This window comes from Peromyscus californicus, unplaced genomic scaffold (genome assembly GCF_007827085.1).
Source record: "Peromyscus californicus insignis strain IS unplaced genomic scaffold, ASM782708v3 Scaffold_7__1_contigs__length_154581171, whole genome shotgun sequence".
Taxonomy (NCBI): Eukaryota; Metazoa; Chordata; class Mammalia; order Rodentia; family Cricetidae; genus Peromyscus; species Peromyscus californicus.
The window spans coordinates 7,083,173-7,109,654 of NW_026294595.1; the positions used below are offsets into that span (position 1 = coordinate 7,083,173).

The window sequence follows — 26,482 nt, forward strand, 5'->3', positions numbered from 1 at the left end:
ATTATTGAAATATAGTCACTGAAATTTAAAAGGTAGATTATACAGGGGAAGAGCTGCAGACAGTTCTTAAGACGGATTCCTGGATGGCAACATGGAGGCAACCGCCTTCCTATTAGTTCCTTTTCACACTTACATTCCCTTCTCTCTCCTCTCTCCCACTGGGAGCAAACCCAGCCTTCTCATGTGGAAAGTACAATACAGAAAGGATGGCCTGAAGTCGCAGCAGGAGGGTGACACAAAACAGGAGCTCTGGAATATCACTGAGGATGGGAGATGAACACAATACAACAAGAGAGAGACGGATCCTGTTATGTTTGCCTGCCTGTGTATGTAAATATATATTTATGCACGCACGCATGCATGCATGTATGTATGTACATACATACGTATGCATATATGTATGTGGATGCTTGCCTGGTGCCCATAGAGGCTGGGAAGATGGCACTGGGTCCTCTGAACTGGACGTAAGGCGGTTTGTGAGCTCCCATGTGCGAGCCGGAACTGAAAGAGCAGCCAGCGCTCTCAACCGCTGGGCTATCTCCAGCCCACAGACAGAAAACAATTTTTTTTTGGTGAGGATGGGGGGGGAAGATTGAGACAGGGTCTCACTATGTAGTTCTATCTTTCCTGGAACTCATCCTGTAGACCAGGCTGGTCTCGAAATTAGAGGCCTGCCTGCACCTGCCTGCCAAGTGCTGGGATTAAAAGTACATACCACCACACTCAGCTTCCCAATAAACCTAAAGGAACCAGCTTTGGCAATTAAAAGCTATAGACTATCCGAGTAAGCCTTCTCATCCACACAGGAAGCCTTCCAGAAGAGTCACAGTAAGTCCAGAACAGAAGGTATCAAATAGTGAAGAAACCCAGGACAATTACATTAAACCCAGACAACGCAGCAAAGACAGGAAACCGACACCGACATAAAGAAGAGGGGTACATCCTTCCCACGGGCCTCCGGACTCATGCCGCAAGAACGAGTGTTTGTTTGGGCACAGTGGCCCCAGCCTGTAATTTCAGCACACAGGAGGCTGACCTAAGAGGACTTCGTGAATGTGAGGCCAGCCTGAGCTACAGTGAGAGAGAGGTCTCAAGAACAAGCTAAAAAGCAGGTGTGGGGGCGCACGCCTTTAATCCCAGCACTCAGGAGGCAGAGACAGGTGGATCTCTGTGAGTTGGAAGCCAGCCTGGTCTACAGAGTGAGTTCAAGGCTAGAGGGTTACACAGAGACAAAACAAAAAACACCACAAAAACCAACACTGGTGGCTTATGAGGATTCTACAAAGCCACAACCACACTGGGATATTTATTTGTTTGTAAGTTTGGTGCTAGAGTTGAACCCAGGTCCTTGTGAATACTAAAAGAATGAGCTCTACCACTAAGTTAAATTTCAAACCTTGTGGTCAGCAATTTTAACACCCATTAGTAACCGATCAAGGGGATTTTAAAAACTAATGATACGGGTATTTGTACAACACAACTGGCAAGTGCAAGTTCATGGACGACTTGGATATGACGAGAAAGAGACTGAGACCACTTAACAATCACTATGCCTATGCACCACCTCGGCAGTGAGATAAACAGCTTACTGCTGAGAATGTCACATCACAGGACCCCAAAAAAGCAACACTAGAAACAATACTATAAAGATTGTATTGTAAGTAGGAATAATGAACAAGTAGGCACTTGTACTATAAAGAGAACTGTACAGTAAGACAAAGGGTTGAAGAAACTCCAAAGCTGGTTTTAAGGGAGAAAACCCAAAAGCCAGGATGCAAAGAGGATCGATGACGGGCAGAGATCTGAGTGTAATCCAGGCAACTTACAATATACAAGTTCGTAACTCAAGCCAACAATTTTGTTTGTTTGGAGACAGAGTCCCAATACATAGCCCAGGCTGGTCTCACTTCCTGTCTCAGCCTCTCAAGTGCTGAAATTACAAACATGTCCCCACCCACACTCAGGTCCCAATAACTTTTTGACAGGAGCAAAATTGTGTCTTTAACTTGGTAAAACTCAAGAGCAACCGAACAACCTGACACAGGCCAGACTGAACTCAGTGGCTCTAACTCTTCTGGCGACTTCCCTTCCCTTCCCAGTTACCTGGCCCTGTGCTCACCTGAAGGATGCAGGGCTGAGGGGTAGAAGTCCACGGGTGTCCGAGTGGGTGTAATGCGTGGGTCCATGTAGGAGGGCATCATCATCCACCGCGGGTCAAAGCCCAGCATCTGGGGGTGGTGTGGGTAGAAGGAGCGCGGGGGGTGAGAAGGCGGGGGGTACACCGGCTGCCAGTGCTGCATCTTGTATAGTTGCTCCTGGAGGAAGAAGACATGTATGAGGGGTTGAGGCGCACACCAGTGCGCATGGTACAGCCCTCCAGTCCTCCAGAAAGGCCCTAACAAGCTGGGCGGTGGTAGCACACGCCTTTAGTCTCAGGACTCAAGAGGCAGAGGCAGGTGGACCTCTGAGTTCGAGCCTGAGGCCAGCCTGGTCTGCAGAGCTACTCAAAGAAACCCTGTGTGTGTCAGGGGGGTGGGGGGGAATGGAGACCGGACATGCACACACTAACATGTCCCGGGCTGAGGTCTCTCTGAGCTGGATGAACAGCCATGATGGTGTCACTTCAAGGACTGTGTGCAGCACCTCAGCTATCCCCATCAGACTAGAGTTACCGTTTGAATGACTACTTCCTAGAATCAGACCCGCTCACGTACCAGGGTCATGGCACCCCACATTTGTGGCTCCAAGTCCCCTGCTCTCTTCTTACCAGTCTGACCCCATATGGCTCCCAGCAGCCTATGGGGGGTCTTTCTTGGCTACTCCTCCACAATGCACCCGACTCTCTGTTTCAGTCCTGTGGAGCTTTGCTAGCCCGTGGGAAGGCTGGGGCCTTGGACTAGGATGCTCTTCACTACACTCCCAGCATAAGCACATTGCCTCTGGAAAGCAGCCACCAGGCCGAACCAGGGCCCTATTTTGCTCCGTTTGCTGCTGTCATGGTAGCTGGCTGGTTTTCGAGGCTGTCTCCCTAACTGAATCTGAATCTGAATCATAAGAGGTGGTATATGTTTGGCTTGCTATGGCACTGTGTTCTAAGATATCTGAAGAGATAAACACAAACCACCAATGACTACTCAGCAACGAGACCCTCACGCCACCCACCAGACGTCTCTCATGATGTCATCTCCACGAGCTCTGTGCTGTGGAATAATCCTCTGAAAATGTGTTGCTCTCATTGTCAATAAAAAGCTGAGTGGCCGATAGCTAGGCAGATTTTCGGGGCAGAGAGAATGCTGGGAAAAATGGCAGAGTCTGAAGAGTATTGAACTAGACAGGAAGAAGCAACATGTGAAGTTCACAGAGGTAAGTGAGCCTCAAGGCAGCACATAGATCAGTAGAAATAAGTGAATTTCAGTAGGAAGAGCTGGCTAAAAACAAGCCTAAGCTAGAGGCTGGGCTTTCTTAATTAGGAAGAAGTCTCTGTGGGCTTTTTTGGAAGCTCATGGGAAGGACAGAAAAGTCTGCCTACATATGGCGCCCAATGTCTGGCCACATATATCCACATGAGGCCTGGGGGGGAAAAACGTCTTTAAAAAACAAGTTTACTTAAAACAGTCTTAGATTGGCTGGGCGGTGGTGGCACACGCCTTTAATCTCAGCACTCGGGAGGCAGAGCCAGGCGGATCTCTGTGAGTTCAAGGCCAGCCTGGTCTACAGAGCGAGATCCAGGACAGGCACCAAAACTACACAGAGAAACCCCGTCTCAAAAAACAAAAACAAAAAAGTCTTAGATAAAAATATTGTACTCTCAGCTGCTGGGCTTCCAAGTAACACCCCCGTCATCCCAGTCCCTAGAAGTGTTTTCCTTTGTATGCCAGGTACCGAGAACTGACCTCAGACCTCATTCATGCGGGCGAGCTCTACCACTAAGTTCCAGCCCCAGTCCCAGCAATCACTACTCTCCAGGGCACACAGCTGCCATGGACACTTCCAGCAGAGGAGGTCCCCAGGACATGGGGACTGCTGCAACGCTAGCCACTGGCCACACCATCTCCAGAGAAAAGAGCAGACCATTTTGACGGTTTCAGACCAATATGGGCAATGCTTCTGGCCTGCTCATGGGCATCACTGCCAAAGGCTCTCTGCTCTGCTGAGGAAGGCACTCTCTCTAGTTTACAAAGAAGAACATGGGCTGAGGGTGGGAGCCCTATACAAGGTGAACATCCTTAATCCAAAGCTGGTGTCCCTCTCCAGTAACTCCCAATGCACCAACCAGGCTTTAGGAAACTCAGAAGCCCCGGTATAATTGAATAGGGTCAGAGGGGGTGCTCTGAGTGAAGACTGCCCCCACACTGCACCAAATGCAGCTCAGAGAGTGCACCAATCAGTGTGTACGCACAGAGCCTCTACCAATGGGGAGACAGTCCAAGTTCTGAGGTGTCATCTCTGACATCTGTGATGGTGACTGTGACATGTAAGAATACTGCCGTTTCTTTAAACTGGAGGTGAGTGGGGAGAACATTTGCTCATGGTCATGTCCATCGCTTTACCTGCTGCTGCTGCTGCTGCTGCTGCTGCTGCTGCTGCCGCTGGAAACGAGGAGGAAGGGACTTCTGATACTTGCTGAACTCCTGTGCAGGGGACTCGGCCTCCCTGGCTTCTTCCTCGCTGCTGCTGCTGCTGCTGCTGCTCTGAGCTACTGCAGGGGATGTTGCAGGTGTCTCTTCTAAGAACATGCTCGGGGCTTCTTGGACAGGGAACTCTGGGGAGCCTAGAGAACAGGCAGGTGAAGAAATGGCACAGTGAACTCACAGGAACTGAGCCAACTATGTGGTGAAGAGCAAATACTTCTGTCGTGGCTACATACTCTCCGCTGGGGAACCAGGGACGCAGGTCCAGCCGCCTGCATCAAGTGTTCCTTGGGCACCAGACTGCGGATTCCCCACAAAGCCAGTAAGGAGGTTGTACCCCCGCATCAAAAACCACCAGTGAGGATGCTGAGTCAGCTCAGAACTGTACCTGATTGTGGTGAAGCAGGATACAGGACTCTGACGAGGGAGACAGTAGCCCTAACTCACTGACTACTACAAATTCATCCCCAGACAGAACGAAACAGCAGCCACAGGCGGGCACCCTGAGCCCTTTGCTCAGCCTCCCTTGCCCAGAATTCTCTGTAAGTACTGATAGCAGCCATGGCTGCCTCCTCCACGGGGCTTGTGTGAGAATTCAGTGAGATCAACGCGTATACCACCAACAGGGCCTGACTAACAGTATAGCCTAGAGACCTGAGTCCAACCCTCTGAACCCATGGAAAAGTAGAAGACAATCAGGACAGAGTTGCCCTCTGACCTCCACATATCTATATATACTTTGAGGCACACCACACACACACACACACACACACACACACACACACACAAAATCAGAGTGAAAAAAAAGTTGAGCTATAATCACACAAGTACCCAAGCCTACACTTGTGTATGTGCATGTGTGTGCGTGTCTGAGACAGGGTCTCTCCGTGTAGCCAAATGTCCTGGCACTCTATGTAGAGCAGTTGACCTCAAACTCTCAGGGATCCTGTCTCTGCCTCCTGGGTGCTGGGATTGAAAGTGTGTGTCACCACAGGCAGCCGGGCCTACACTTCAACAGACTGATGCTTCCCATTAGAATGTGCTTTCAGCCACAGGTTTAGCTACTTTATAGTCAGAATGTGGGGCTGATGGTTCAAGGCTCCCCACCATGGGATAGGGAGTCCGCTCACCTTTGCGGACAATAGGGCCGTTCTCCTGTGGGGAGGCCTTCTCGATGCCCGGGGACCGGGGGCCCTCCTTCTCCACAGGCTTCAGGGCCTCGCTGGCCTTCGGGGCCTGCTTGCACTTCTGATCCAGCTGCCTGAGTTTGGCCGCACAGGCCGCCAGCCTCTCCTCCCGGGCCCGGCGCTCTTCTTCTTCCCTGCGCTTTCGGGCTCGCTCCACAGCCTCCGACATCTCTGACTGGATGAACTTCTGCCGTGGGGGTGGCTTGTCCTCCTTGTCCTCAGAGGACTGCTGTCGGAACGTGCTGCCCATTGTGGGCTTCTGCCAAAAGAAGGAGGGAATGAGGTTCAGGTCGGAAGCCTGAGACAATGGCTACTTCCCTCCCACTGAGACCGACACCAGGAAAACAGTAAATGACTCAGTGACTCCAAGGGCCACAGGGGGCCCCACCATGACCACGTAACCCCTACAGTCTGACTTCAGATCGATGCTTGTACATTAATGAGAAGGCATGACTACAAACACGTCTTTTGGATAGTTTCTCCATCCCTGAGTATCCTGCTGGTTGTCCGGTACAATATAAGCAGGGTGTTGAGGGTGTCCTGAGAAAAACTCAACACCAGAGAGACGTCCCACTAGTCTGCAGGGAGTGACCAATGCTGCTGCTGCTGCTGCAGGCACAGAGGAGCAGAAACCACTGGAGGGGAGCCATTCCCAGCCACACAGAGAGACTGCCTGTTTTGAATGGTGGCCAGACAGGTGTATGCCACGGTCAAAGACGGTCCAACAGGGCTGGGTGGTGGCAGCCTATGCCTTCAATGCTAGCACTGAGGAGACAGAGGAGGGCAGATCTCTGAGGTCAAGGCCAGCCTGGTCTAGAGTTCCAGAACAGCCAGGGCTACACAGAGAAACCCTGTCTCAAATAATCAAAAAACAAGAGAGAGAGAGAGAGAGAGACAGACAGACAGACAGACAGAATATGGCAAGGCCCTGCCTTCTCTTGTGGCTATTCGCGTATCACTTCTCACAGAAAGAAACACACACTGGTGATAGTTAGATTTCCTCTTAAAAGGTCGTTTCTCGTGATGCAGCTGCAACTCCAACGAGGCGAGAGTAGACGCTCCAATGTAAGTTCGGACATGCCCCTCACCCCACTCACTCTTCTTTCACTCCGCGACTAAACAGAACATCTGCCCTGCTCTGCAAACAGCTATCCACTGACCATTTCACGGATTCCCCGATAAGCTACCTGATCTCACAAATCAACCAAAAAAAAAAAAAAAAAAAAAAGAAAGAAAGAAAGAAAATGTTCATATGTGTGTTTCTGCATGTGAGTACAGGTGTCTTGGAGGCCAAAAGGTGGCGTCAGACCCTGGAGACAGCTGTGAGCTGTTGGACATGGGTGCTGGGAACTGATCTCAGGTACACTGGCAGAGCGGGGTGCTGGGAACTGATCTCAGGTACGCTGGCAGAGCGGGGTGCTGGGAACTGATCTCAGGTACGCTGGCAGAGCGGGGTGCTGGGAACTGATCTCAGGTACGCTGGCAGAGCGGGAAACACACTTAACACCTGGGCCAATACTCCAAGGCGGTGATGGCGCACGCCTTTAATCCCAGCACTTGGGAGGCAGAGCCAGGTGGATCTCTGTGAGTTCGAGGCCAGCCTGGACTACCAAGTGAGTTCCAGGAAAAGGCGCAAAGCTACACAGAGAAACCCTGTCTCGAAAAACCAAAAAAAAAAAAAGAAAAAATTACATATTTATTTGTGTGCATGTGCGTGTTATATGCAACAACTTTTGGGAGTCAGTTCTCTCCTTCCACTATCTGGGTGCTGGGGATTGAACTCAGTCCTCAGACTTGGCAGCAGGCTCCTTTATCCACGGAGCCATCCTGACAACCTACCTTTTGTGCATTTTCTGTTTTTTTCTTTTTTTCACTTCTGTTTTTATTAAGTTATGTGTTTATGTCTGTGTTGAGTATGTGCACATGACTGCGTGTGCCAGCAATGGCCCAAAGTGTCCAGGTTTCCCTGGAGCTGCAGTTACAGGTACTTGGGAACCCCTGATGTAGGTGCTGGGACTTGAACTTGAATCCGCTGAAAGTACATGCTCTTACCCACAGAGCCAGTTCTTCAGTCCAATTTTATGTATTCTTAAACCTGATTACCTCCTGCCAAAGTGCTAAACAGACTGAAAGGTCCAGGTTCATTGCGAAGCCTTCGGCACAGGAATCTCCAGGAGGGGAGGCACAATGTCTGATTCACCTCTATGCTCTGTAGCCAGCACAGCGCCCAGTCACACAGTGCCGGTCACACAGTGAAGACAGGAGAAGAAAGCCTGTTCACTGAGCATGATGAGGCAGAGGAGCCAAAAACAACGTGTTTCCCAAGAGGATTCCAAACAGTGCCTTTCTCTTTTCCAACATGTGTTCACCCACAATCACTGGATGTGGCAAGAAAGGTGTGTGTGTGTCAGCTGCCGGGGAGTCACAGAGTCTGTGGGTGGCCGGAGCCCTGCAGGGTGCAAGGCATGCAATCTGAGTGGTGGATTGGTTTGGGACAACCATAGGACAGGGCGTGGCATGGAAATTAATGTAAAGGTGGCACCTCTAAGGGCTTGGAGGACATCTGTGCAATGGACACTTCACACGAAGGAGCCAACCAGTAGGCATCAGTGTTAGGGACACGTGACTGCTGTAATATGTAATGAGGGGCTGCGAAGATGCTCGTGGGTTAAAGTGCTTACTGTATAAGTGTGAGGAATCTGGAAAAGGCAGATGGAAGGCCTGAGTGTCTGGACCCCAGCGCTCCCATAGGGAGACGGGAACCAGAGACAGGAGATGGCCCAGAAGCGCTCAGGCCAGCTAGCCTGGCAAACTCAACAGAAACCAACAAAGACTCTGTCTTAACCAGAGTGGAAAGCAAAGATGGATACCAAAGCTGTCCTCTGAATTCCACAGGCATCTGGTGGAATGTGAGCTCTTGCACAGGCGCACACATGCACAAACACACTCATGCACGCACATTGACCCACACACTCATGCATGCATGCACTGTGTCTAAGTGTTCCCCACCACTCAAAGGAATGAAGAGTTCCTAGGAGAACTGACTGGGACAGCAGAGGACTTGGATCTCGGTGAGTTTAAGGAGTTAGTCCTCAGGAAGTAAAAAGATCTCAAAATAAGATAAGAAGCAAGGACCCACAACAGGGAAGTGAAAGCAAAGACAATTCCATCTTCACACCAGATGATGGGAGCTGATCGGCTGCTGGAATAAATGAATACATTGAAAGGATGATGAACGGGGGCCAAGGAGACCGCTCAGGAGGTGAAGGTGCTTGCTGCACACGCCGCTGACCAAGGGAGAAACAAGAACTGACTCCAGGAAGATGTCCTCTTACCTCCACATGCGTACTCCCATACACATATCCTACATACAGACACACACCAAGTTTTAAGCATGACAAATAGGCTAGCCAGTCTCAATGTTTCTCCCCATCCCTCCCCACGTTCCTCATCACTCACAGTGGAGAGAAAGGGACTGTCCAGTGCAAGCCTTGGCAACATCGCCAACATTCACCAAGAGATCAAAGTGCCAGTCACCAGAGGCAGGAGGAGTCCAGAAAACAGCCCAGGGAAGCTGGCCAAGCCTTGGACCTGACCAGGAGCAAGCACCAGGGCAAGACAATCTGAGGAGCTCACCCTCTCCAGAGCACCCAGGCCAGGAGACCATGGGAAAGTGAGTCGCAGTGATAACAGGTGAGCTCATGCATGAAGGACTTCACCAGCATCGCTGCCTGGTGGATGTGCCACAGCGAGGTTGCAACACGTGCTTCCTGGCTTGATTCTGGTTCTTTTTTTTTTTGGTTTTCTGAGACAGGGTTTCTCTGTGTAGCTTTGTGCCTTTCCTGGAACTCACTTGGTAGCCCAGGCTGGCCTCGAACTCACAGAGATCCGCCTGGCTCTGCCTCCCGAGTGCTGGGATTAAAGGCGTGCGCCACCACCGCCCAGCGCTTGATTCTGGTTCTTAAAACACACCAGTGTCTGGGCAGAAGATGAGGCCAGCTCAGCTTGCAGTGAGAGCAGCTAACCGGGAGGTGGCGCCCTCTTCAGCCAGCCAGGCAAACAGCTGTTTTCATCTTTGTTTTTTGTTGTTTTTTTTTTTTTTTTTTTTTTTTTTTGGTTTTTCGAGACAGGGTTATTCTGTGTAGCTTTGCGCCTTTCCTGGAACTCACTTGGTAGCCCAGGCTGGCCTCGAACTCACAGAGATCCACCTGCCTGCCTCTGCCTCCCGAGTGCTGAGATTAAAGGCATGCGCCGCCGCCGCCCAGCTCATCTTTGTTTTTTTTAATGGAGGACAGGGTCTCACTGTGAAGCCCTTGGCTGGCCTGGAACTTACTATATAGACCAGGCTGGTCTTGAATCATGGAGCGCCTGCCTATCTGTGCCTCCTGAGTGCTGGGATTAAAGACACGTGTTACCATGCCCAGTCAGTCTTTATATTTAATTCCAAGTTTTCCATAAACTCTGGCTAGCCACACAGCTCAGGAGGTAGAACATTTGTCTTGAAGCTTGACAATATGAGTCTGATCTCTGGAAACGGTGTAGAGGTGGGAGGAGAGTTAAACTTCACAAAGGTGTTGTTGTCCTCGGACCTAACTCCACATGCATGCCATAACGTATGTGTCAACACATAAACATAAATAAAAAAGAAAGGGAGAATGAGAGAAGAAACGTGACCCGGCATTTTCTGGAAACCCAGCCACTGACATCAACATAGTACAAACTCTCAGGACAGTGGCTGGATTGGTGTGTGCGTGTGCGTGCATGTGTGCGTGTATGTGTAGGGAGTAAAGAAGGAAAAGAGAAAGAGGCAGAGCAAGAGCGAGCATGCAATCAAGTCCACAGCACACGCCAGGGCTCGGGGGAAACAGGAGGGCACAGCACGTGGGCCCGCATACCTGGTAGTCAGGGCCAGATGCCCAGCTGTGGAGCTTCCTGGAAGGAGGCTGCGGCTCTGGCCCCTTCCGGACAACGCGGGACACATTCCCTGCTTCTCCCCAGTCCTTTCCTTCCTCTTGAGAGCGCCTGGCATCAGCACTGTCTGCAGAGCTCAGTGACGACTCTCGCTGCCGCCTCGGGTCCCAGCTGCTCCTAGGAGGAACAACAACTGTTCAGCAGTTTCCCCAGACAGCTAGGGCTGTCTCACCTCACCGGTCAGGGGCCGCTGGGAATTCTGCAGCCAGCTATTACAACCATTTACAGACTAATTCCCTTCAACACCCCACTCACATCCTTTACCTGTGAACTACAAAATTCAGGCCAGTATTAACCAAGTCACCATCTCTCATGAAGCCCCCAGGAGACATCTAATTCACCCCCATCCTCGATGGCAAAGACCAGGCCTGCTCGCTCATATTGAAAGAGCTGGGAATCAGGCCTGGAGAGCTGTTGAGTTTTTCATCAATTTCTAGCATCCACATGGTGGCTCATAGTCAGCTGCCTGTAACTCCAGTTTCAGGAGATCCAATGCCCTCTGGGACCTCCACAGACGTTACATGCATGTGGTGCATAGAAATATATACAGGCAAAATACCCATACACATAAATAAAAATTAATAAAATCTTAATGTGCTTGGAGCCGGCCTCAGAGAGGTGAGGAGCTGCCACAGGAGGAGACAGAGGGCAAGGCTGGGACCCGGCCTCAGTCTCCAGCTCCCTCCTCGGCTCTGCCAGAACAAGTGCCCCCAGAGCTCTGCAAAGGAGGAAGAGGCCGACCACCAGTGAACAATGAGAATCCAGCAAGTACACCAGGGTAGAAAAGGAGACGGTCCCGAAAAGGGCTGCACTGAGGCTCTGCGGGAGGGAGAAGGTGTGCTGAGCAGGGCCCAACACAGCCACAGTCATATATGCACAGGTGTCAGGAAAGCCGTCAGCAAAGACAGGCAGCTTAGCTACACAGACACACACACACACAGACACACACGCGCACGCACGCGCACGCACGCACGCACACACATACACAGGCACGCGCGCACACGTGTGGCAGGTAGCTGGAGAGGCACATAAGAAGACAGAAAGATTAACAACTGCTTGTAAAGCTGGGCATGGCGGTACACGCCTTTAATCCCAGGAGACAGGCAGGAAGACCTCTGTGAGCTTGAGGTCATCCTGGTCTATACACTGAGTTCCAGGACAGCCAGGGCTACAGAGTTGAGACCCTTGTCTCAAATTTTTAAAAACAATTTTACAAAAAGGAAAAAAAAGCAGAGAGACAGGTGCTAGGGACCTCGGACCCGACCTCTGAGAAACGGTCTGGCCTCTCAGAAACCAGCTAGGATTCTGGGAGGAAGGTGATGTGAAGGATGAGCCATGAGAGGCAGGCCGAAGGAAGGAGACACACTGACCGTCCCCTAGGGGCCAGACAAGGAAGGCTGCTGGTCCCAAGAGCTCCAGAGATAAAGAGGAAGAGCTTCCGGGGCTGATAATACACGCAGCAAATCAGAAGATGTCAAAGGAGACTCAGAAACTCCAAGTACATCCTGGAAGCCTCCAGTGGTGCCAAAGCCTCTATTCTCTGCAGGCACCTGTGGTCATGTATGTGTACACACACACACACACACAATTTTAAAATAAAAATAAACGATCAAAACACAAAACAAAAACAGACAAACCCTCTAAAAGAACTGGAGTATAATGTTGCATTTTCTAAAGGGCATTAGGTAAACCTAGTCCAGTGGGAATGACCCAGGAAGGAAATAGGGGCAGAAGGGATGCACCCAATCTGCACACCTCTCCTGCACCTCCCAGGTGCACTGCGCAAGAGCCGAGCTGGGAGAGTTCTTGGTTTAACCAAGCGGGGCCTGAGGTGGCTTCCAACAAAAGCTTCTCAGGGTGCCACACCCATCAACGATCTGGGAGACTGGGTGCAGAGGAGGAAGGACCAGGGCCCGGGCCCGGATGCAAATCTTGGCTGGTTGCTGCATGCTGTCTCTATAGACCTCATCCCTGAAACTGCAGGTTGCAATGGAAACCAAGAAGCGCTCCTGGCACCGTGAACTCCATGCAGCATCAGTAACAAGCTGTGTAGGTTTCTGACGGCCCCATGCTGGGAGCTGGGTGGAAGGACTCACCACTTTGACCGCCCATCCTTCACAACTTCCTCCTCATCTTCATCGTCACTGAACTTCAGTTTCTCGGAATAGTCCACTTCCTCATGGAGGCCTGCAACAGCAAGAGGGCCCATGAAGATGAGAACACATGAGGATGACAGAGTCTCCCAGGGGACCACAAGACAGTCTGAACGTTGAGCCTGTGGTGCCCCAACTGAGGTGATGGGCAGCTCACTCCACCTGGCTGCCACCCTCCATAGTCCTGCAGGTACCAGGGAGGGTTCCTAGGTTCCTGTAAGAGTGATGGGCTGGGCAATACTAACCCCCTGACAGAAACTCTCCCTATGTAACCCAGACTCTCACAGACTCACAGTTCTCCGGGCCTGCCCCCAGAGGCCGGGGTTGCAGGCATGTGCTACTACACCCAGCCTGAAACTAATTCAAGGTAAAAGAAAGTAAGATGTGCATAACCAGACAGGACTCTGCCTCTCCAACACAGACTCTGACAGAGAGATTTCTACTGTCATAGCCTACCTTGACTGGCACAGGCAGGAAAAGTGTCCGTAACTGATGGACAAAATGTGGTCGGTCCACACAGCAGAATATTATTTGGCCATAAAAATGAATGTGGGTGACCAGGGAGATGGGGCAGTAAGTAAAGCGCTTGCCTCACAAGCACGAGGGACTGAGTGCCATCCACACAAACGTCGGACATACTGGTGCACACCTATAACCATCCACACAAAAGTCGGATATACCGGTGCATGCTGATATCCCCTGTACTGAGGGGTGGACAAACATGGAACCCAGTCAGTGGTTAAAATCCCTTGTTGCTCTTGAAGAGGACCAGGGTTCAGCTCACAGCACTCTGCTGTGGGATGGTCTGTATGTCAAATGTGTTGCTGATTGGTCAATAAATAAATCACTGATTGGTCAGTGGCCAGGCAGGAAGTATAGGCGGGACAAGGAGGAGAATAAAGCTGGGAAGTGGAAGGCTAAGTCAGAGAGACACTGCCAGCCGCCATGATGACAAACAGCATGTGAAGATGCCGGTAAGCCACGAGCCACGTGGCAAGGGTATAGATTAATGGAAATGGATTAATTTAAGCTGTAAGAACAGTTAGCAAGAAGCCTGCCACGGCCATACAGTTTGTAAGCAATATAAGTCTCTGTGTTTACTTGGTCGGGTCTGAGTGGCTGTGGGACTGGCGGGGTGAGAGAGATTTGTCCTGACTGTGGGCCAGGCAGGAAAACTCTAGCTACAGCACTCATCTGGCAACTCAAAACCATCAGTAACCCTAGTTCTAGGGGATCCTAGTACATATACATGCATGCTGGCACAACAGTCATACACATAAATAAATAAATCTAAAATTAAAAAAGTTTATGAGGTGGAGAAGAAAGTGAGAAAGAAATCCTATGTCAACCTGTGACCTCTACGCACCCAAACCACACAGCATACACCACACACACCGATAGATGTTAATTAACTAAAGAATTAGCATTAACAAAGCACAAGAGAGCCAAGCCAAAAAACAGCTAGAAAATACCATGAGGTATGCAAATGTGCAGAGCAAAGAGGTTAAATACCAACATATTTCAAGATTAAACGCATCAGAAGCCCAAGAGATTTAAAGACAGACACATGCAAATCCACAATCAGAGCAGAGGTTTAATATATCACAGTCCAGTCCAGGATAGACCTGAACGGAACCACAGTAAGTACCTAAATCAGGAAGGACACCTCTAGCACCCGACTATACTGGCTATTACACACAGCTTTTCAAGCACACTTGGGATGCTCTCCAAGACAGACCGTCCTGGTCATAAAACAAGTCTCACTAGGTGGTGGTGCACGCCTTTAATTCCAGCACTTGGGAGGCAGAGGCAGACACATCTGAGTTTGAGGCTAGCCTGGTCCACAGAGCAAGTTCTAGGACAGCCTGGGCTACATAGAGAGAGAAACCCTGTCTCAAAAACAAACAAGCCCACAAGTCTCCCATTCAAGTACTAATCAGGCCTAACCCTGCTTAGCTTCTGAGATCAGAGGAGATTGGTGTGCTCAGGGTTATATGGCCATAAATAAGACAAGTCTCAGTACACTGAATGGAATTAAAACCACACAGAAAATGTTCTTTGATTTACCTTTAAATCAAAGTAAAAACTTAGCATTTGCCTCGATAATTTAAAAAAAAAAAAGCACATCCTTTAAAATAAATATATAAAATGAATAACAAGGAGCAGGAAAATCATTTCTGATCATCAATCTGACTTGATTATGCAATGCCAGGGCACTAGTAAGGCCTAATTTGGGGTGTCTCACTTCGTGAATTGATGAGGGAAGACCGCACTGAATGTGGGCTTCAAGGCCCCGGGCCGGAGCCCCATGATGAAGGAAAAGGGAGAGAGAGCCAGCTGGGCACTTCCCTTTCTTCATTCCTGATTTGCCCAGATAAGAACCCCACACTCAGCCGAGCGGTGGTGGCACACACCTTAAATCACAGAGGGAGGCAGATCACTGTGAGTTTGAGTCCAGCCTGGTCTTCAAAGTGAGTTCCAGGACAGCAGGGCAACACAGAGAAACTCTATCTTTTTTTTGGTTTTTCAAGACAGGGTTTCTCTGTGTAGCTTTGCGCCTCTCCTGGAACTCACTTGGCAGTCCAGGCTGGCCTCGAACTCACAGAGATCCACCTGGCTCTGCCTCCCGAGTGAAACCCAAACCACACAGCATACACCACACACACCGATAGATGTTAATTAACTAAAGAATTAGCATTAACAAAGCACAAGAGAGCCAAGCCAAAAAACAGCTAGAAAATACCATGAGGTATGCAAATGCAAATTTTCACCGCCCGGCGAAACTCTATCTTAAATAAACCAAACCAAACCAAACAAAAAAAAGAATTGCATTTATAGCAGTATCTAAACCATAACAAACCAAGCCGGGCAGCAGTGGCACACGCCTTTAATCCCAGCACTCGGGAGGCAGAGGCAGGTGGAGCTCTGAGTTCAAGGCCAGCCTGGTCTACAGAGTGTGTTCCAGGACAGCCAGGGCTACACAGAGAAACCCTGTCTTGAAAAACTAACTAACCAACCAACCACCAACTAAACAAACATGAAGAACCTGAAAACTATCATCTTTATTTACTTAGGAGACATTTCCATGTGTCACAGGCTGGCCTTGAACTTGCTATGTATTCCCATCTCCTTGCCACCCCGGGCCACCACAGCCAATCCATACAGTGGATGGACATTGAGCCTACTGCCTTCTGCAGGTTGGACAAACACTATTAACTGAGCCATTCACCCAAGCTCCTACTACCATTGTGAAAAAGAGACAGAGTTTTGTCTCTTGGAGCTGGCCGCCAGCCGCCATGAGCTAAGCGGCATGGCCAAGTCCTGCCGAGGTACACAGAGGTACCTCCAAGCCCTGCAGTGGGCTACATGCTGCAGAATGCAGGCACAGACCCACTCTTTCCCAGAGTTGGCGATAAACGCACCTCTACCATGTTGGGAAGCTGAGGTGGGCGGAGCCAGCAGCCATGGCTGCCACTGCGGTCCTGGCCACATTGCGGTCCTAGCCACACTGCAGTTTAAATCGATGGTCAAAAAATGATTACAGATTCACAATAAGACAGATTCAGATGGAATAAAACTCAAAAACGGTGTACAGGGTGTCGTAAAAATGTACATAGACTTGGAAGAGAGAGGAAAAGGATTAAAGGCAGTTATATAAAGAAATAGTTTCAAAAAATAAAATCTTTAAAGAGACAGTAAGAATAATACGAAAGTTAAGCCACCATAAGGATAGAAATTACACAAAGAATCTGGATACTGCATATTATTACATTGTTTTTGGGATTTTTAACTGCAGAGAGACATTTGATTGTAGGAGCTACTAAGTTAAACCATTATGTATTTTAAAGGTATCTTGACTTCAAAATTTGTGTCTAAGGATACGTTGCTTTAGAAAAGAGGTTCTGCTTTTGTTTTTACAGAAGATGAGAACCTGTGGATTGCTTCCAGATTAATATGGTTTGACCAACCAAGACCCCGTGAAAGACAGCCATGGCCCAGATGATCCAACATCCAAAACTGCTTTCAAGGCAACTGGCTGAGATGATATTGCCTCACAGACTACTACAGCAAGATTTAACTATAATTCTTAATTTTCTCAGGACCCACATAAGATTGACAGCGCCCCCAATAAGCAGGAAATAGTATGGGAAGCTATGTCCAAATTGTGAAAATATTGTTTATGAATGTTTATTTTTATTTAAAGGAGGTTGATTATAAATGCAATCTTTCTAAAAAAAGAAAAGAGGATATAGATGTGATAGGATGAAAGGGTAGATTATTGAATCTGCTTTTAAAGAGCAACAACTTGTTTGAAATGTTATACATTGCTATGGATTTTAGTTTATTGATACAAATTTAAAGTTAATTTTGTTATAATACTGTATACATATTTCTACTTCTTGTTTAAGGTACTATATTTATGCGATTCATTTAAAATTGTAATGTATAACTAAGAAATACAGATTAATAATTAGTCATCTATGGTAATCAAACTTATAGTCATGTTAGTTAAGATTTTTAGGTATACAAAGGTATATTTCAATTAGGTAGGTAATCTTCAAACACTTCAAAGACCTACAGAATATGGCATTTAAAATGTTTTTAAGAACTTGGACTTTTCTGGACAGTGAGACATGTCTGCTCCTGGCAGCACCAATTACTTTAAAGAGGATGATGGGCATCGAAGAAACTCATTATGGAATTTGCTTTCTTGGTGGCAAAAGATAAGCCACTGGGCAAAAAAATGCCCTTGCCTCAACTGTTTGACAGGATGCTATATAAACTGGCCCATGCAGGACCCATAGGAAGGTGAGCATTGAACTTTGCAAGATGAGAAGGTCCTTCAGGGTCCTGCTTCACAGAAGAAACTGCCAGACATTCTAGAGGACATGAGGAGAAGTGACAGACGAACTCTGCCAGAATGGGCGGAAAAGCCCTTAGAATTTCCTGCTTCACTGAAAGCTATGCCAGAGACTCTAGGCCTGTAGACTGAAGACAGATGCCGCAAAGTTACACAGAATCTTTGGACGACTGTCCAGGTAGCCACATGCCTTTATTATTGCTAGAACTATGGAAGTTGCTTGCCACGCTCTTCCTGTTTACTCAGGTAATATTATATCCTTCTGGGGTCTTTGATGGAGTTGAAACTAGATAGTTATATTTATAGTTTTCCTTAGACACAATAAAAGATAAATTAGGTATAAAACTTTAGACTCAACAAAAATAGGATAATAGAATATTTTCTTTAATTTTGCCAAATACAAATAGACTAGATATTGTAAGTATAATTCTTGCTTGATAACTACTGTTATATAATATAATATATTATATATATATATAATTTTACTATGTTAAAATTAAAATCTTCCTTTTTATTTATTTATTTATTTTTTTTTTTTTTGGTTTTTTGAGACAGGGTTTCTCTGTGTAGCTTTGCGCCTTTCCTGGGACTCACTTGGTAGCCCAGGCTGGCCTCGAACTCACAGAGATCCGCCTGGCTCTGCCTCCCGAGTGCTGGGATTAAAGGCGTGCGCCACAACCCGCCCGGCAAAAATCTTCCTTTTTGATTAGACAGAAAAGGGGAAGTGCTGTGGAATGTCATTTTTATGCTGTGAATATGTGTGACTCCCATTGGATAATAATATTGTTTTGGCTTATGGCAAGCGGGACATCCAAGCAGAGATACAGGGAGAAGAAGGGCAGAGTTGGGAGAGACGCCAGCCACCCCCAAAGGAGTAACAAGATGCCAGCAGACCGGTAATGCCACAACCATGTGGCAACATATAGGAATATATTAATTTTATTCATAGGAATATGAATAAAATTACCAGAAAACATTATGATCCTCTCTACTGACCTGAGACAGGGTCCAGCAGTTAGGATGATGTATTACTCTTGCAGAGAACTCAAGTTTGGTATCCAGGAACCATCTATAAATACAGCTCCAAAGGATCTGACACCCTCTTCTGGCCTCAGAGAGGTTTTTGCACTCAGGTATACATAGCCACACACAAGATACATAATCAAAAATAAAATAATCTTTAAAATAAAGAAAGATTCTCTCTACTGACAACTACAGAACACTAATGAGAAAGGAGAGACCTGTGGAGACTCACTGGGACCCTGGAACTCAGGAGTCAAGACAGAGTGGCTGAACTTGACACAGAAGGAGGATCTTCGTAAATACTGCCAGGGTGGAGTCCAGATTTGCAGAGACCAGTAAAGAACTTGAGGAATCAAACTTGCAAAGAAACAAGGTAGAAAGCTCCACGCTATCTGAGTTTAAGATTTACTATGATTGGCACAGCTGAACTTGTCCATGGAAATAAACATCGACAGGGATTGACATGGATGACATCCGGCAAAGGTGCCAGACCACGTCAAGGGGAACGTCTCAACAAGTGTTAATAATGGGCCAGTATCATAGGCAACATGGACTGCTGGACACCACGGAACATCACTGCCCTCAAGGAAGGCAAAAAATATTCAGACTGGAAGCAAAAGGTGATTTGGAAAGATTTCTTTTATTTTTACTCATGTGTGCGTGTATCTTTGTGAATGATTATCATGTGTGTCAAAAGGTGCCCGTGTAAACCAGAAGAGGGCACCAGATCCCCTGGAGCTGGAGTCACAGGTGGGTCCTCTGCAACGGGAGATATTCTTAACCACTGAGGCCATTTCTCCAGCCTATTAAATAATGTGCATTTCTTTCTTTTTAATTATTGATCATGGATGTGTGTGTGTGTCTTCCTGAGTTTATGTGTACCACATGCATGCAGGAGTCCAAGGGGGTCAGTGGGCTTCAGATACCCAGAAACTGGACTTCCTGGTGTACGTGCGCCACCTGATGTGGGTGCAGGGAATTGAACCCAGGTCCTCTGCAAGAGCAGCCAGTGCTCTTAACCTCTGCACTCTCTCTCTAGTCATGCCCAACCCCTATTTTTGTTTCTGGTTTTTCCTTTTGTTTTGGTTTTGAGACAGGATCTCTCTGTGTAGCTTTGGCTATCCTGGAACTCACTCTGCAGATCAGGCTGTCCTCAAACTCACAGAGATCTAGAGATCCGCCTGCCTCTGCCTGAGTGCCGGAATTAAAGGCCTGTGCCACCAGACTGGCATAGATTTGTGTGGATGTGTGTGCTGCCTGACTGTGGAGACCAGAAGAGGGTGTTGAATCCTCTGAAACTGGAACTACAGATGGTTAAGAACTGCCATATAGGTTCTGGAAACGGAATGCAGGTCCTGGAAGAGCAGCCAGGGCTCTTAACCTAAGCCATCTCTCTATTTTTTTCCCCCAGAGCTGAGGACCGAACCCAGGGCCTTGTGCTTGCTAGGCAAGTGCTCTACCACTGAGCTAAATCCCCAACCCAACCCCAACCCCCCCCCCCCCCCCCGCTATCTCTCTAGCGCTCCTAAGATACTGCTCTCTCTCTCTTGCTCTTTTTTTTTGAGGCACGGTTTCTCTGTGTAGCCCTGGCTGTCCTGCACTTCGCTCTATAGACCAGGCTGGCCTCAAACTCACAGAGATCCGCCTGCCTCCACCTCTCAGTACTATCAGTACTAGGATTAAAATGTGCACCACCACACCTGGTTTAAGATACTGCTCTTACTGAGACTTCTAGATGGATAAAGCCCAGTACACGGATACATCACAGGAGCCGACAGAATCTGCTGATATAGAAAAGCGCTGACAAGTATCAACATGCCAATAAGAACAGAAACTGTGGGGCTGGAGCGATGGCTCAGCGGCTCAGATCACTGGCTGCCCTTCCAGAGGTCCTAAGTTCAATTCCCAGCAACCACATGGTGGCTCTCAGCCATCTTCAGTGGGATCTGATGCCCTCCTCTGTCAAAAAGTCAATAGAGCACTCAAATACATAAAATACAAAAATAGATCTTAAAAAAAGAAAAAATAGAAACCGTATGACCCCCACTGGGCCAACACTCTGTTGACCAAGGAGCAGGTAGGGCAGCAGTTAATCCAGCACTGAGGAGGTGGCGGAACAAGGTGGCGGTGCTGGGTGTGAGACCAGCCTGGGGGTACATAAGATCCTGTCTCTAAAAAGGAAAGCAGACTGAAGCAGCAGTTCCCACCTTTCCTAATACTGCCACCCTCAAGGGGGTCAAGACCCATAGGTCGAGAACTGCTGGACCAAAGCGATGGCTCAGGGTTAAGCCGTAGGGGTGGGTACCTCTCACCTGTAACCCTAGCACTTAGAAGGCTGGCGCAGGACCATGCCTCAAAAAGGACAGGGCTTGGTCCGCAAAACAGTCACGTGCCTGTCCCCACGGCTAATGACCAGAGTTGGAGCACCAGGACACACTTGGCAGAAAGAAAACCAACTCCCAAGACATCCTCTGACCACAGGTGTGCCATGACAGAGGAGTGCAGGCCGGCATGCACATACTGTATCCCAGGTAAAAAAAGAAATGTAACTTGAGAAAACTTTTCTCCTTCTCAAGGGAAGGGGAGCTCCTTGGAGCTATGTAAGCACACAGCCCTGTGCATGTGGGTTTAATCCTCAGCATGGGATGGAGGATTTCTAGCCAGACAAAGTAGTAAATGCCTGTAATTCCACAAGTCCTCTTAAAGGCTGAATAGCACAATCTCCCAGAGCTCTACGATTAAGGAGAGCACAGACCAAAAGAAGATTTCACTTGGCCAGAGAGTGCCCTCTGGTCTGACTGCACACATGGGCACGGAGAGTCTGTCCTCTCCAAGAACAGAGCACACTGGTGCCACCGGCTGCTGTCCCTCCTGACACCCACCTGCCCAGCCATCGTCTGCATCCGTGTCCAGATCATCTAGGCCCTTCAGGTTCTCTGCGTTGATGACAGTGGGCCGTGGTGCCCGCTCCACCAGCTGCCTCAGTGGGCGTACTGGGCGCGCCAGGCCGGACCTTTCTTTCCTGATGAGACGGAAAAGAAAGATGGGTCACATGACTTACACGGGGAAGCAGTCACTTTCCAAAAACAGGTTCTCCCTTGCAGTCTGGTGTTTGAGTATCTATATATATTACTTCCTTTTAGAAGAAATATGCAATGAACAACAAAAAACATTCTAGATGGGGTTCTGTTTCATCCACAGCGCCACATAGCTCACTGCTACCCCCACCAGAGTTACTGCCAAACTCCTGCAGTGGGGCCTTAACAGTGTAACCCAAGCTCCTTGCCAGGCCCATCCCCTGCCACCCACGCCAACACCAGGATGTTCTCTCTGCAGAGCACAGAGCACATTCATGTCATACAATGACACACAGGACCACAGGCTCACAGCCTTACCCATCTTGGTCATTCATCTGGAACTGTCTAAAAGGAACCCGGGGTTCCAGGCGGAGCTGAGGAAGGGGGAAGGGGCTCCGTTCCACCGTACCCTGGTTCTCTGAGGACTGTGGTGAACACATCTGAAATATAAACATCAGAGTGTCGGACTTTCTGGTGATGGCTCCAATTACATGTTCAATAAGGCTTCACTTTGGAAAGTGGAATATGGGGGAAGGGCACAGAAAAGGCTGGAGAGGGTTTCTCATGAATCCCGGCACACCATTCCATCTGCCTTGGGTTCAATAAGGCTAGGTACATCTGTCTCTCCTTTCTCTGAAGAACCAAAGCTACATCATGCAAGCCCCAGAGGCAGAAGCCAGAGGCAGTAGATTGGAAAAAGGCAGTGGATTCTGCTGTAGGCCACAGTGCTCTCTGGCTATTATCCTGACAGAGAGCTCAGGCTGAGCGACCTGAGCCAGTTCTGGTGGACAGAAAGAACATTTAGCTTCGGGACAAGATGCTCTGAAGACTTACAAAAGCAGGAAGCATGTCATGGTAAGTGGGAGGCTGGTAAATGTGTCCCATGAACTGTGAGGCCCCTTTGCGGATGGGCTGGGCTGGGCGGAGAGAGGGGTCCTTAGAGTCGCTGGTGCATGTCGAGGAGGGGGCTCCATCTCCCGCACTGGAGGTCCTGCTGCCCAGCTCTGTTGGGGAGGCATTCAGAGACGTGGCAGAAATGATGTTTCGCCCACCACCCTCCCTCCAGCTCGTCACATCTGTGAATTGGAAAGAGACAAAAGAAAGGGAGGAGATCTGTAAAGTTCTGAGGCCAGTGGGCACGACCCCTTGCTTAAAAACAAAAAAAGAATCACAACAAAGAGAGAAAAATCCAAGTGCTGTCAGGGTGAGTGGGGAGCAGAAAGCTAGCATTTCTTGAGGGGTATCGGATATATGCCTGAGAAATACAGAGAGCTCCACTTCAGAGAGACACGAGCAAAACGTGGCTCCTCTACGGCCAACACCAAACCCACCCAGAGGGCAGAACTCGGAGACACAGGACAGCCAACACTGTCCCACACATCAAGGCCAGCGTGACTTTTGACACAGGCTCACTTTTACACCACAGCCCGTCTGACAGGATGCTTTGGTTCTGGGCTGACTACAACACTGTCCAGTGAGTCTCAGCTTGAAATGTTGGTACCATGTGATCACGTGCAGCATGCACGGAACACACACTAAGTTCACAGAAAAAAACCTGAGGATGGAGCTGGTGCGGTTGGTGTCTTGAGGGTAAATGTACTTGCTGCCAGGCTGATGACCTGAGTTCAATCCCCAGGACTCCAAGTTGTACCCTGACCTCTACCTGCATGCTCTGGTATGTGTGTCCCCCTACCCCAAAAATACACACAAAATAAAATTTTTAAAAACTTAAAAACTTGACAGTTATCTTTCCCTGTGAGAGTGTGCTTCTCACAGCCACGTGATGACAATCCCTGTGAGCCTACTTACCAAAAGAGGCACACTCCAGAACCAACACAGACTGACTTTTCTTCTTTAAATAAGGGGTTCACTATATATCCCTGGCTGGCTTGGAGCTCACCATGTAGACCAGCTAGCCTCGAACTCACAGAGATCCACTGGTCTCTGCTTCCCAAGGGCTGAGATTAAAGGTGTGTGCCACTATGCCTGGCCTGATTTTTCTTATGCAGACTTTAAGATTAATTTATAAGTCATTTGCAAAAGACAAACACTAGCAGTGTGAACATGTCTCCCTTTCACAATAGTGTTCAGTAGCTTGCAGATGTGGCTGGCTGCAGATAACTCACAATGTCGAAGGGAAACTACATACAAGGTACTAGTGTGGGGGGCCACACAGAGGGCCACACCTCCAGGCTCCTCTCCATTCTCTTCTGCTTAGGAGCTGAGTCAGAAAAGGACACAGCATTTGGCACCCCCAAGAAAAAAGCCAGCCAGGATGGGGGCCAGCCCACCAGTCTGCTCCAACTTTGCTGCTATCCTAGGAAGCCAAGACCACCCCTTAAGCCAACTGCTTCTCACCTTCTCAAGAGAAAGACCTGATCTCAAAGCTGCTTCTACTTGTACACCTTAGCCCCACCAGGTAACCCATCTTAGGATAGGACTCTTCTGAACCTTTAACTACCCACTTTGAGCACTGTGTACTCTCAGCAAAGTCCATGTTTCGGCAGAGTGGCAGGGCGGTCACTCAGCTTTCAGGACAGTGCCTCTGATCCTCAGCAGCAGGAGAGGACCTGGGACTGTAAGGGCAGGCAGACAAAAGCCCTTGAATTTCAAGACCGAACCCAGGATGTAGTTTGGCTTCCTTGGTCAGGCCAAACCAGGTCACACCAGAACCTCACACCACACACAGGCCTTCCCTAACCCCAGCACCAGAGGGGACACCAGTGCTGGCTGCTGTGGACACACTGGTCAATTCTGATGTGGATGGGGAAGGGTGGAAGCCAAGCTGTCACAGCCCCTGGAGTGACAATCAGCACACACCGGGGTCTGGGGACAGGTTACGGAAGCGGGGACTTGACTAAGTCAGTGGCACCCTGCATGTATCCAGGGAGCACCGGTGACCCAGCTTAGGGGACGTAATAACAGATGGTACATGGACGGTGACAAGACCTGGTTCAGCCAGAGGGACGAGAGACAGAGGTGAGGGTCAGGCCAGGGAGGCAGTCAGGACATGCACACGTCAAGCTAGCAACCGGCTTCCGTGCTGAAACACCTAGGCCCAGCAGCTGGGGCCCACCTGGAAAGGGGAAGGAAGAGAGGAGGGGTCTGGTGCCCAGCGAGGGGTCTGGTGCCCAGCGAGGGCCCGAGGGCAAAGCTGCTATTCACTCACTCTGAGGGCGGAGGCTTGGTCCTGGCCCATACGACAGATCGAAGGCGCCCTTTTCTTTGCCAGCCCTGTCCTGCCCTCCGGCTGCTTTCAGCGTCGGAAATTCCTCGGGAGAGAAGGATAATAGTCGGCTTGAGCCCCTTAAACCTGTCAGGAGAGGCAGAGAGGACACACAGAGTGCGTGAGACAGCTCACCAATGTCCCGTCAGCTCTCCCCGGCCCACAAGGCTGGTGTGGCTGCAGGGAGGCAGTGTTCGGAGCATCTGCAATGGCAGTCAGTAAGGGTGGCCCTCTGCTGTCCTCGGGCTGGCAGGATGAGGGGGCAGGATGTCACCTCTGCTCCAACATGTCCCTTTCCACCCCACAGGAGCCACCTGGTACTTGTGCCTGCCCGGGTGGTGAGTAAGCACAGTCCGTAAGCGAGATCAGCTCCTGAAGAAAACTGCCTTGTATGGGGCCACGCCAACAGACACCCCCACAAGGCTGTGGCCTATATTTCTGAACGTCACAGACTCAGCTCCTGACTGCAGTTCACCTCCTCAGCTGCTCCCAGCCCTGCAAAGCCGAACGTGGTCCTGGTGTAACCCCAAGACCATTTCTTTCTTCAACTGTCACTCACTGCTCACAGCCCAACGCTTCAGAAGGAGCAGCCCTGCTTTAACTTCACCCCTGACACACAGATCCTGTGACCTCCTGAATGAACAGAGGAAAATGGTCCTTTAAGGTCCATGGTGGGAAGTGGTCCTCTCTCAACTATACAGCCCATGTTGAGCGCCATACAGCTGAACTGAAGCACCACACCACTGTCCTGCTGTGTCAATCACGCCCTGTAGGGAGGGACAAGCCACACCCCTAGGTTTTCAGTACAGTCCATAGGCACCTGCTGACTAAAACAGGCTGAGCCAGAGAAACGGACGGGGTCACTGCAGCAGTGCCAGACAGAGGCCTACTCACCACCACTCAGTGAGAGGCTGGGGCAGGGCAGCCTGCCAAGCGAGGGCATCAACTAAACCCTACTCCAGACAGAAATGATAAAAGGTGGGTGGTTGATTTGAACTGTTAGCCTGACACAGTTGATAATCACCTGGGAATGAGTCTCAAGGAAGGACTGTTTAGATCAGGGTGGCTTCTGAGAATGTCTGTGGGGGATAATTTTGATTATGTTAATTGGGCAGGAATTGTGGGTAGTGCTACTCCCTAGGCATGGGATTGTGGATTGTTTAAGAGTGGAAAAGCAGCTGGGCAGTGGTGGTACACATCTTTAATCCCAGCACTCAGGAGTTCCAAGCCAGCCTGGTCTAAGGAGAGAGTTCCAGGACAGCAAGGCTATTATACAGAAAAACCGTCTCAAAAAAACAAAAAGAAAAAAATACGAGACACCGGGGGAACTCACAGCCTCCCACCAGCACACTA

General features: G+C 49.2%; 1 protein-coding gene across 7 annotated transcripts in view; it reads right to left on the reverse strand.

The window, feature by feature from the left end:
• Nucleotides 1-26,482, reverse strand: part of Prrc2b (proline rich coiled-coil 2B) — a 93,786-nt gene that overhangs the window by 21,746 nt on the left and 45,558 nt on the right. For 6 of the 7 annotated variants that reach the window (XM_052724393.1, XM_052724392.1, XM_052724389.1 and 3 more), the window contains exons 6-14: nt 25,073-25,216; nt 22,738-22,979; nt 22,222-22,343; nt 21,709-21,848; nt 12,886-12,976; nt 10,714-10,906; nt 5,762-6,077; nt 4,551-4,771; nt 2,120-2,315 (exon numbers count right to left, since the gene is read on the reverse strand). In XM_052724393.1, the coding sequence (XP_052580353.1) occupies nt 2,120-2,315; nt 4,551-4,771; nt 5,762-6,077; nt 10,714-10,906; nt 12,886-12,976; nt 21,709-21,848; nt 22,222-22,343; nt 22,738-22,979; nt 25,073-25,216 (1,665 nt within the window). The remainder of the gene's footprint in view (nt 1-2,119; nt 2,316-4,550; nt 4,772-5,761; nt 6,078-10,713; nt 10,907-12,885; nt 12,977-21,708; nt 21,849-22,221; nt 22,344-22,737; nt 22,980-25,072; nt 25,217-26,482) is intronic. The other variant, XM_052724391.1, reaches the window with a different exon arrangement.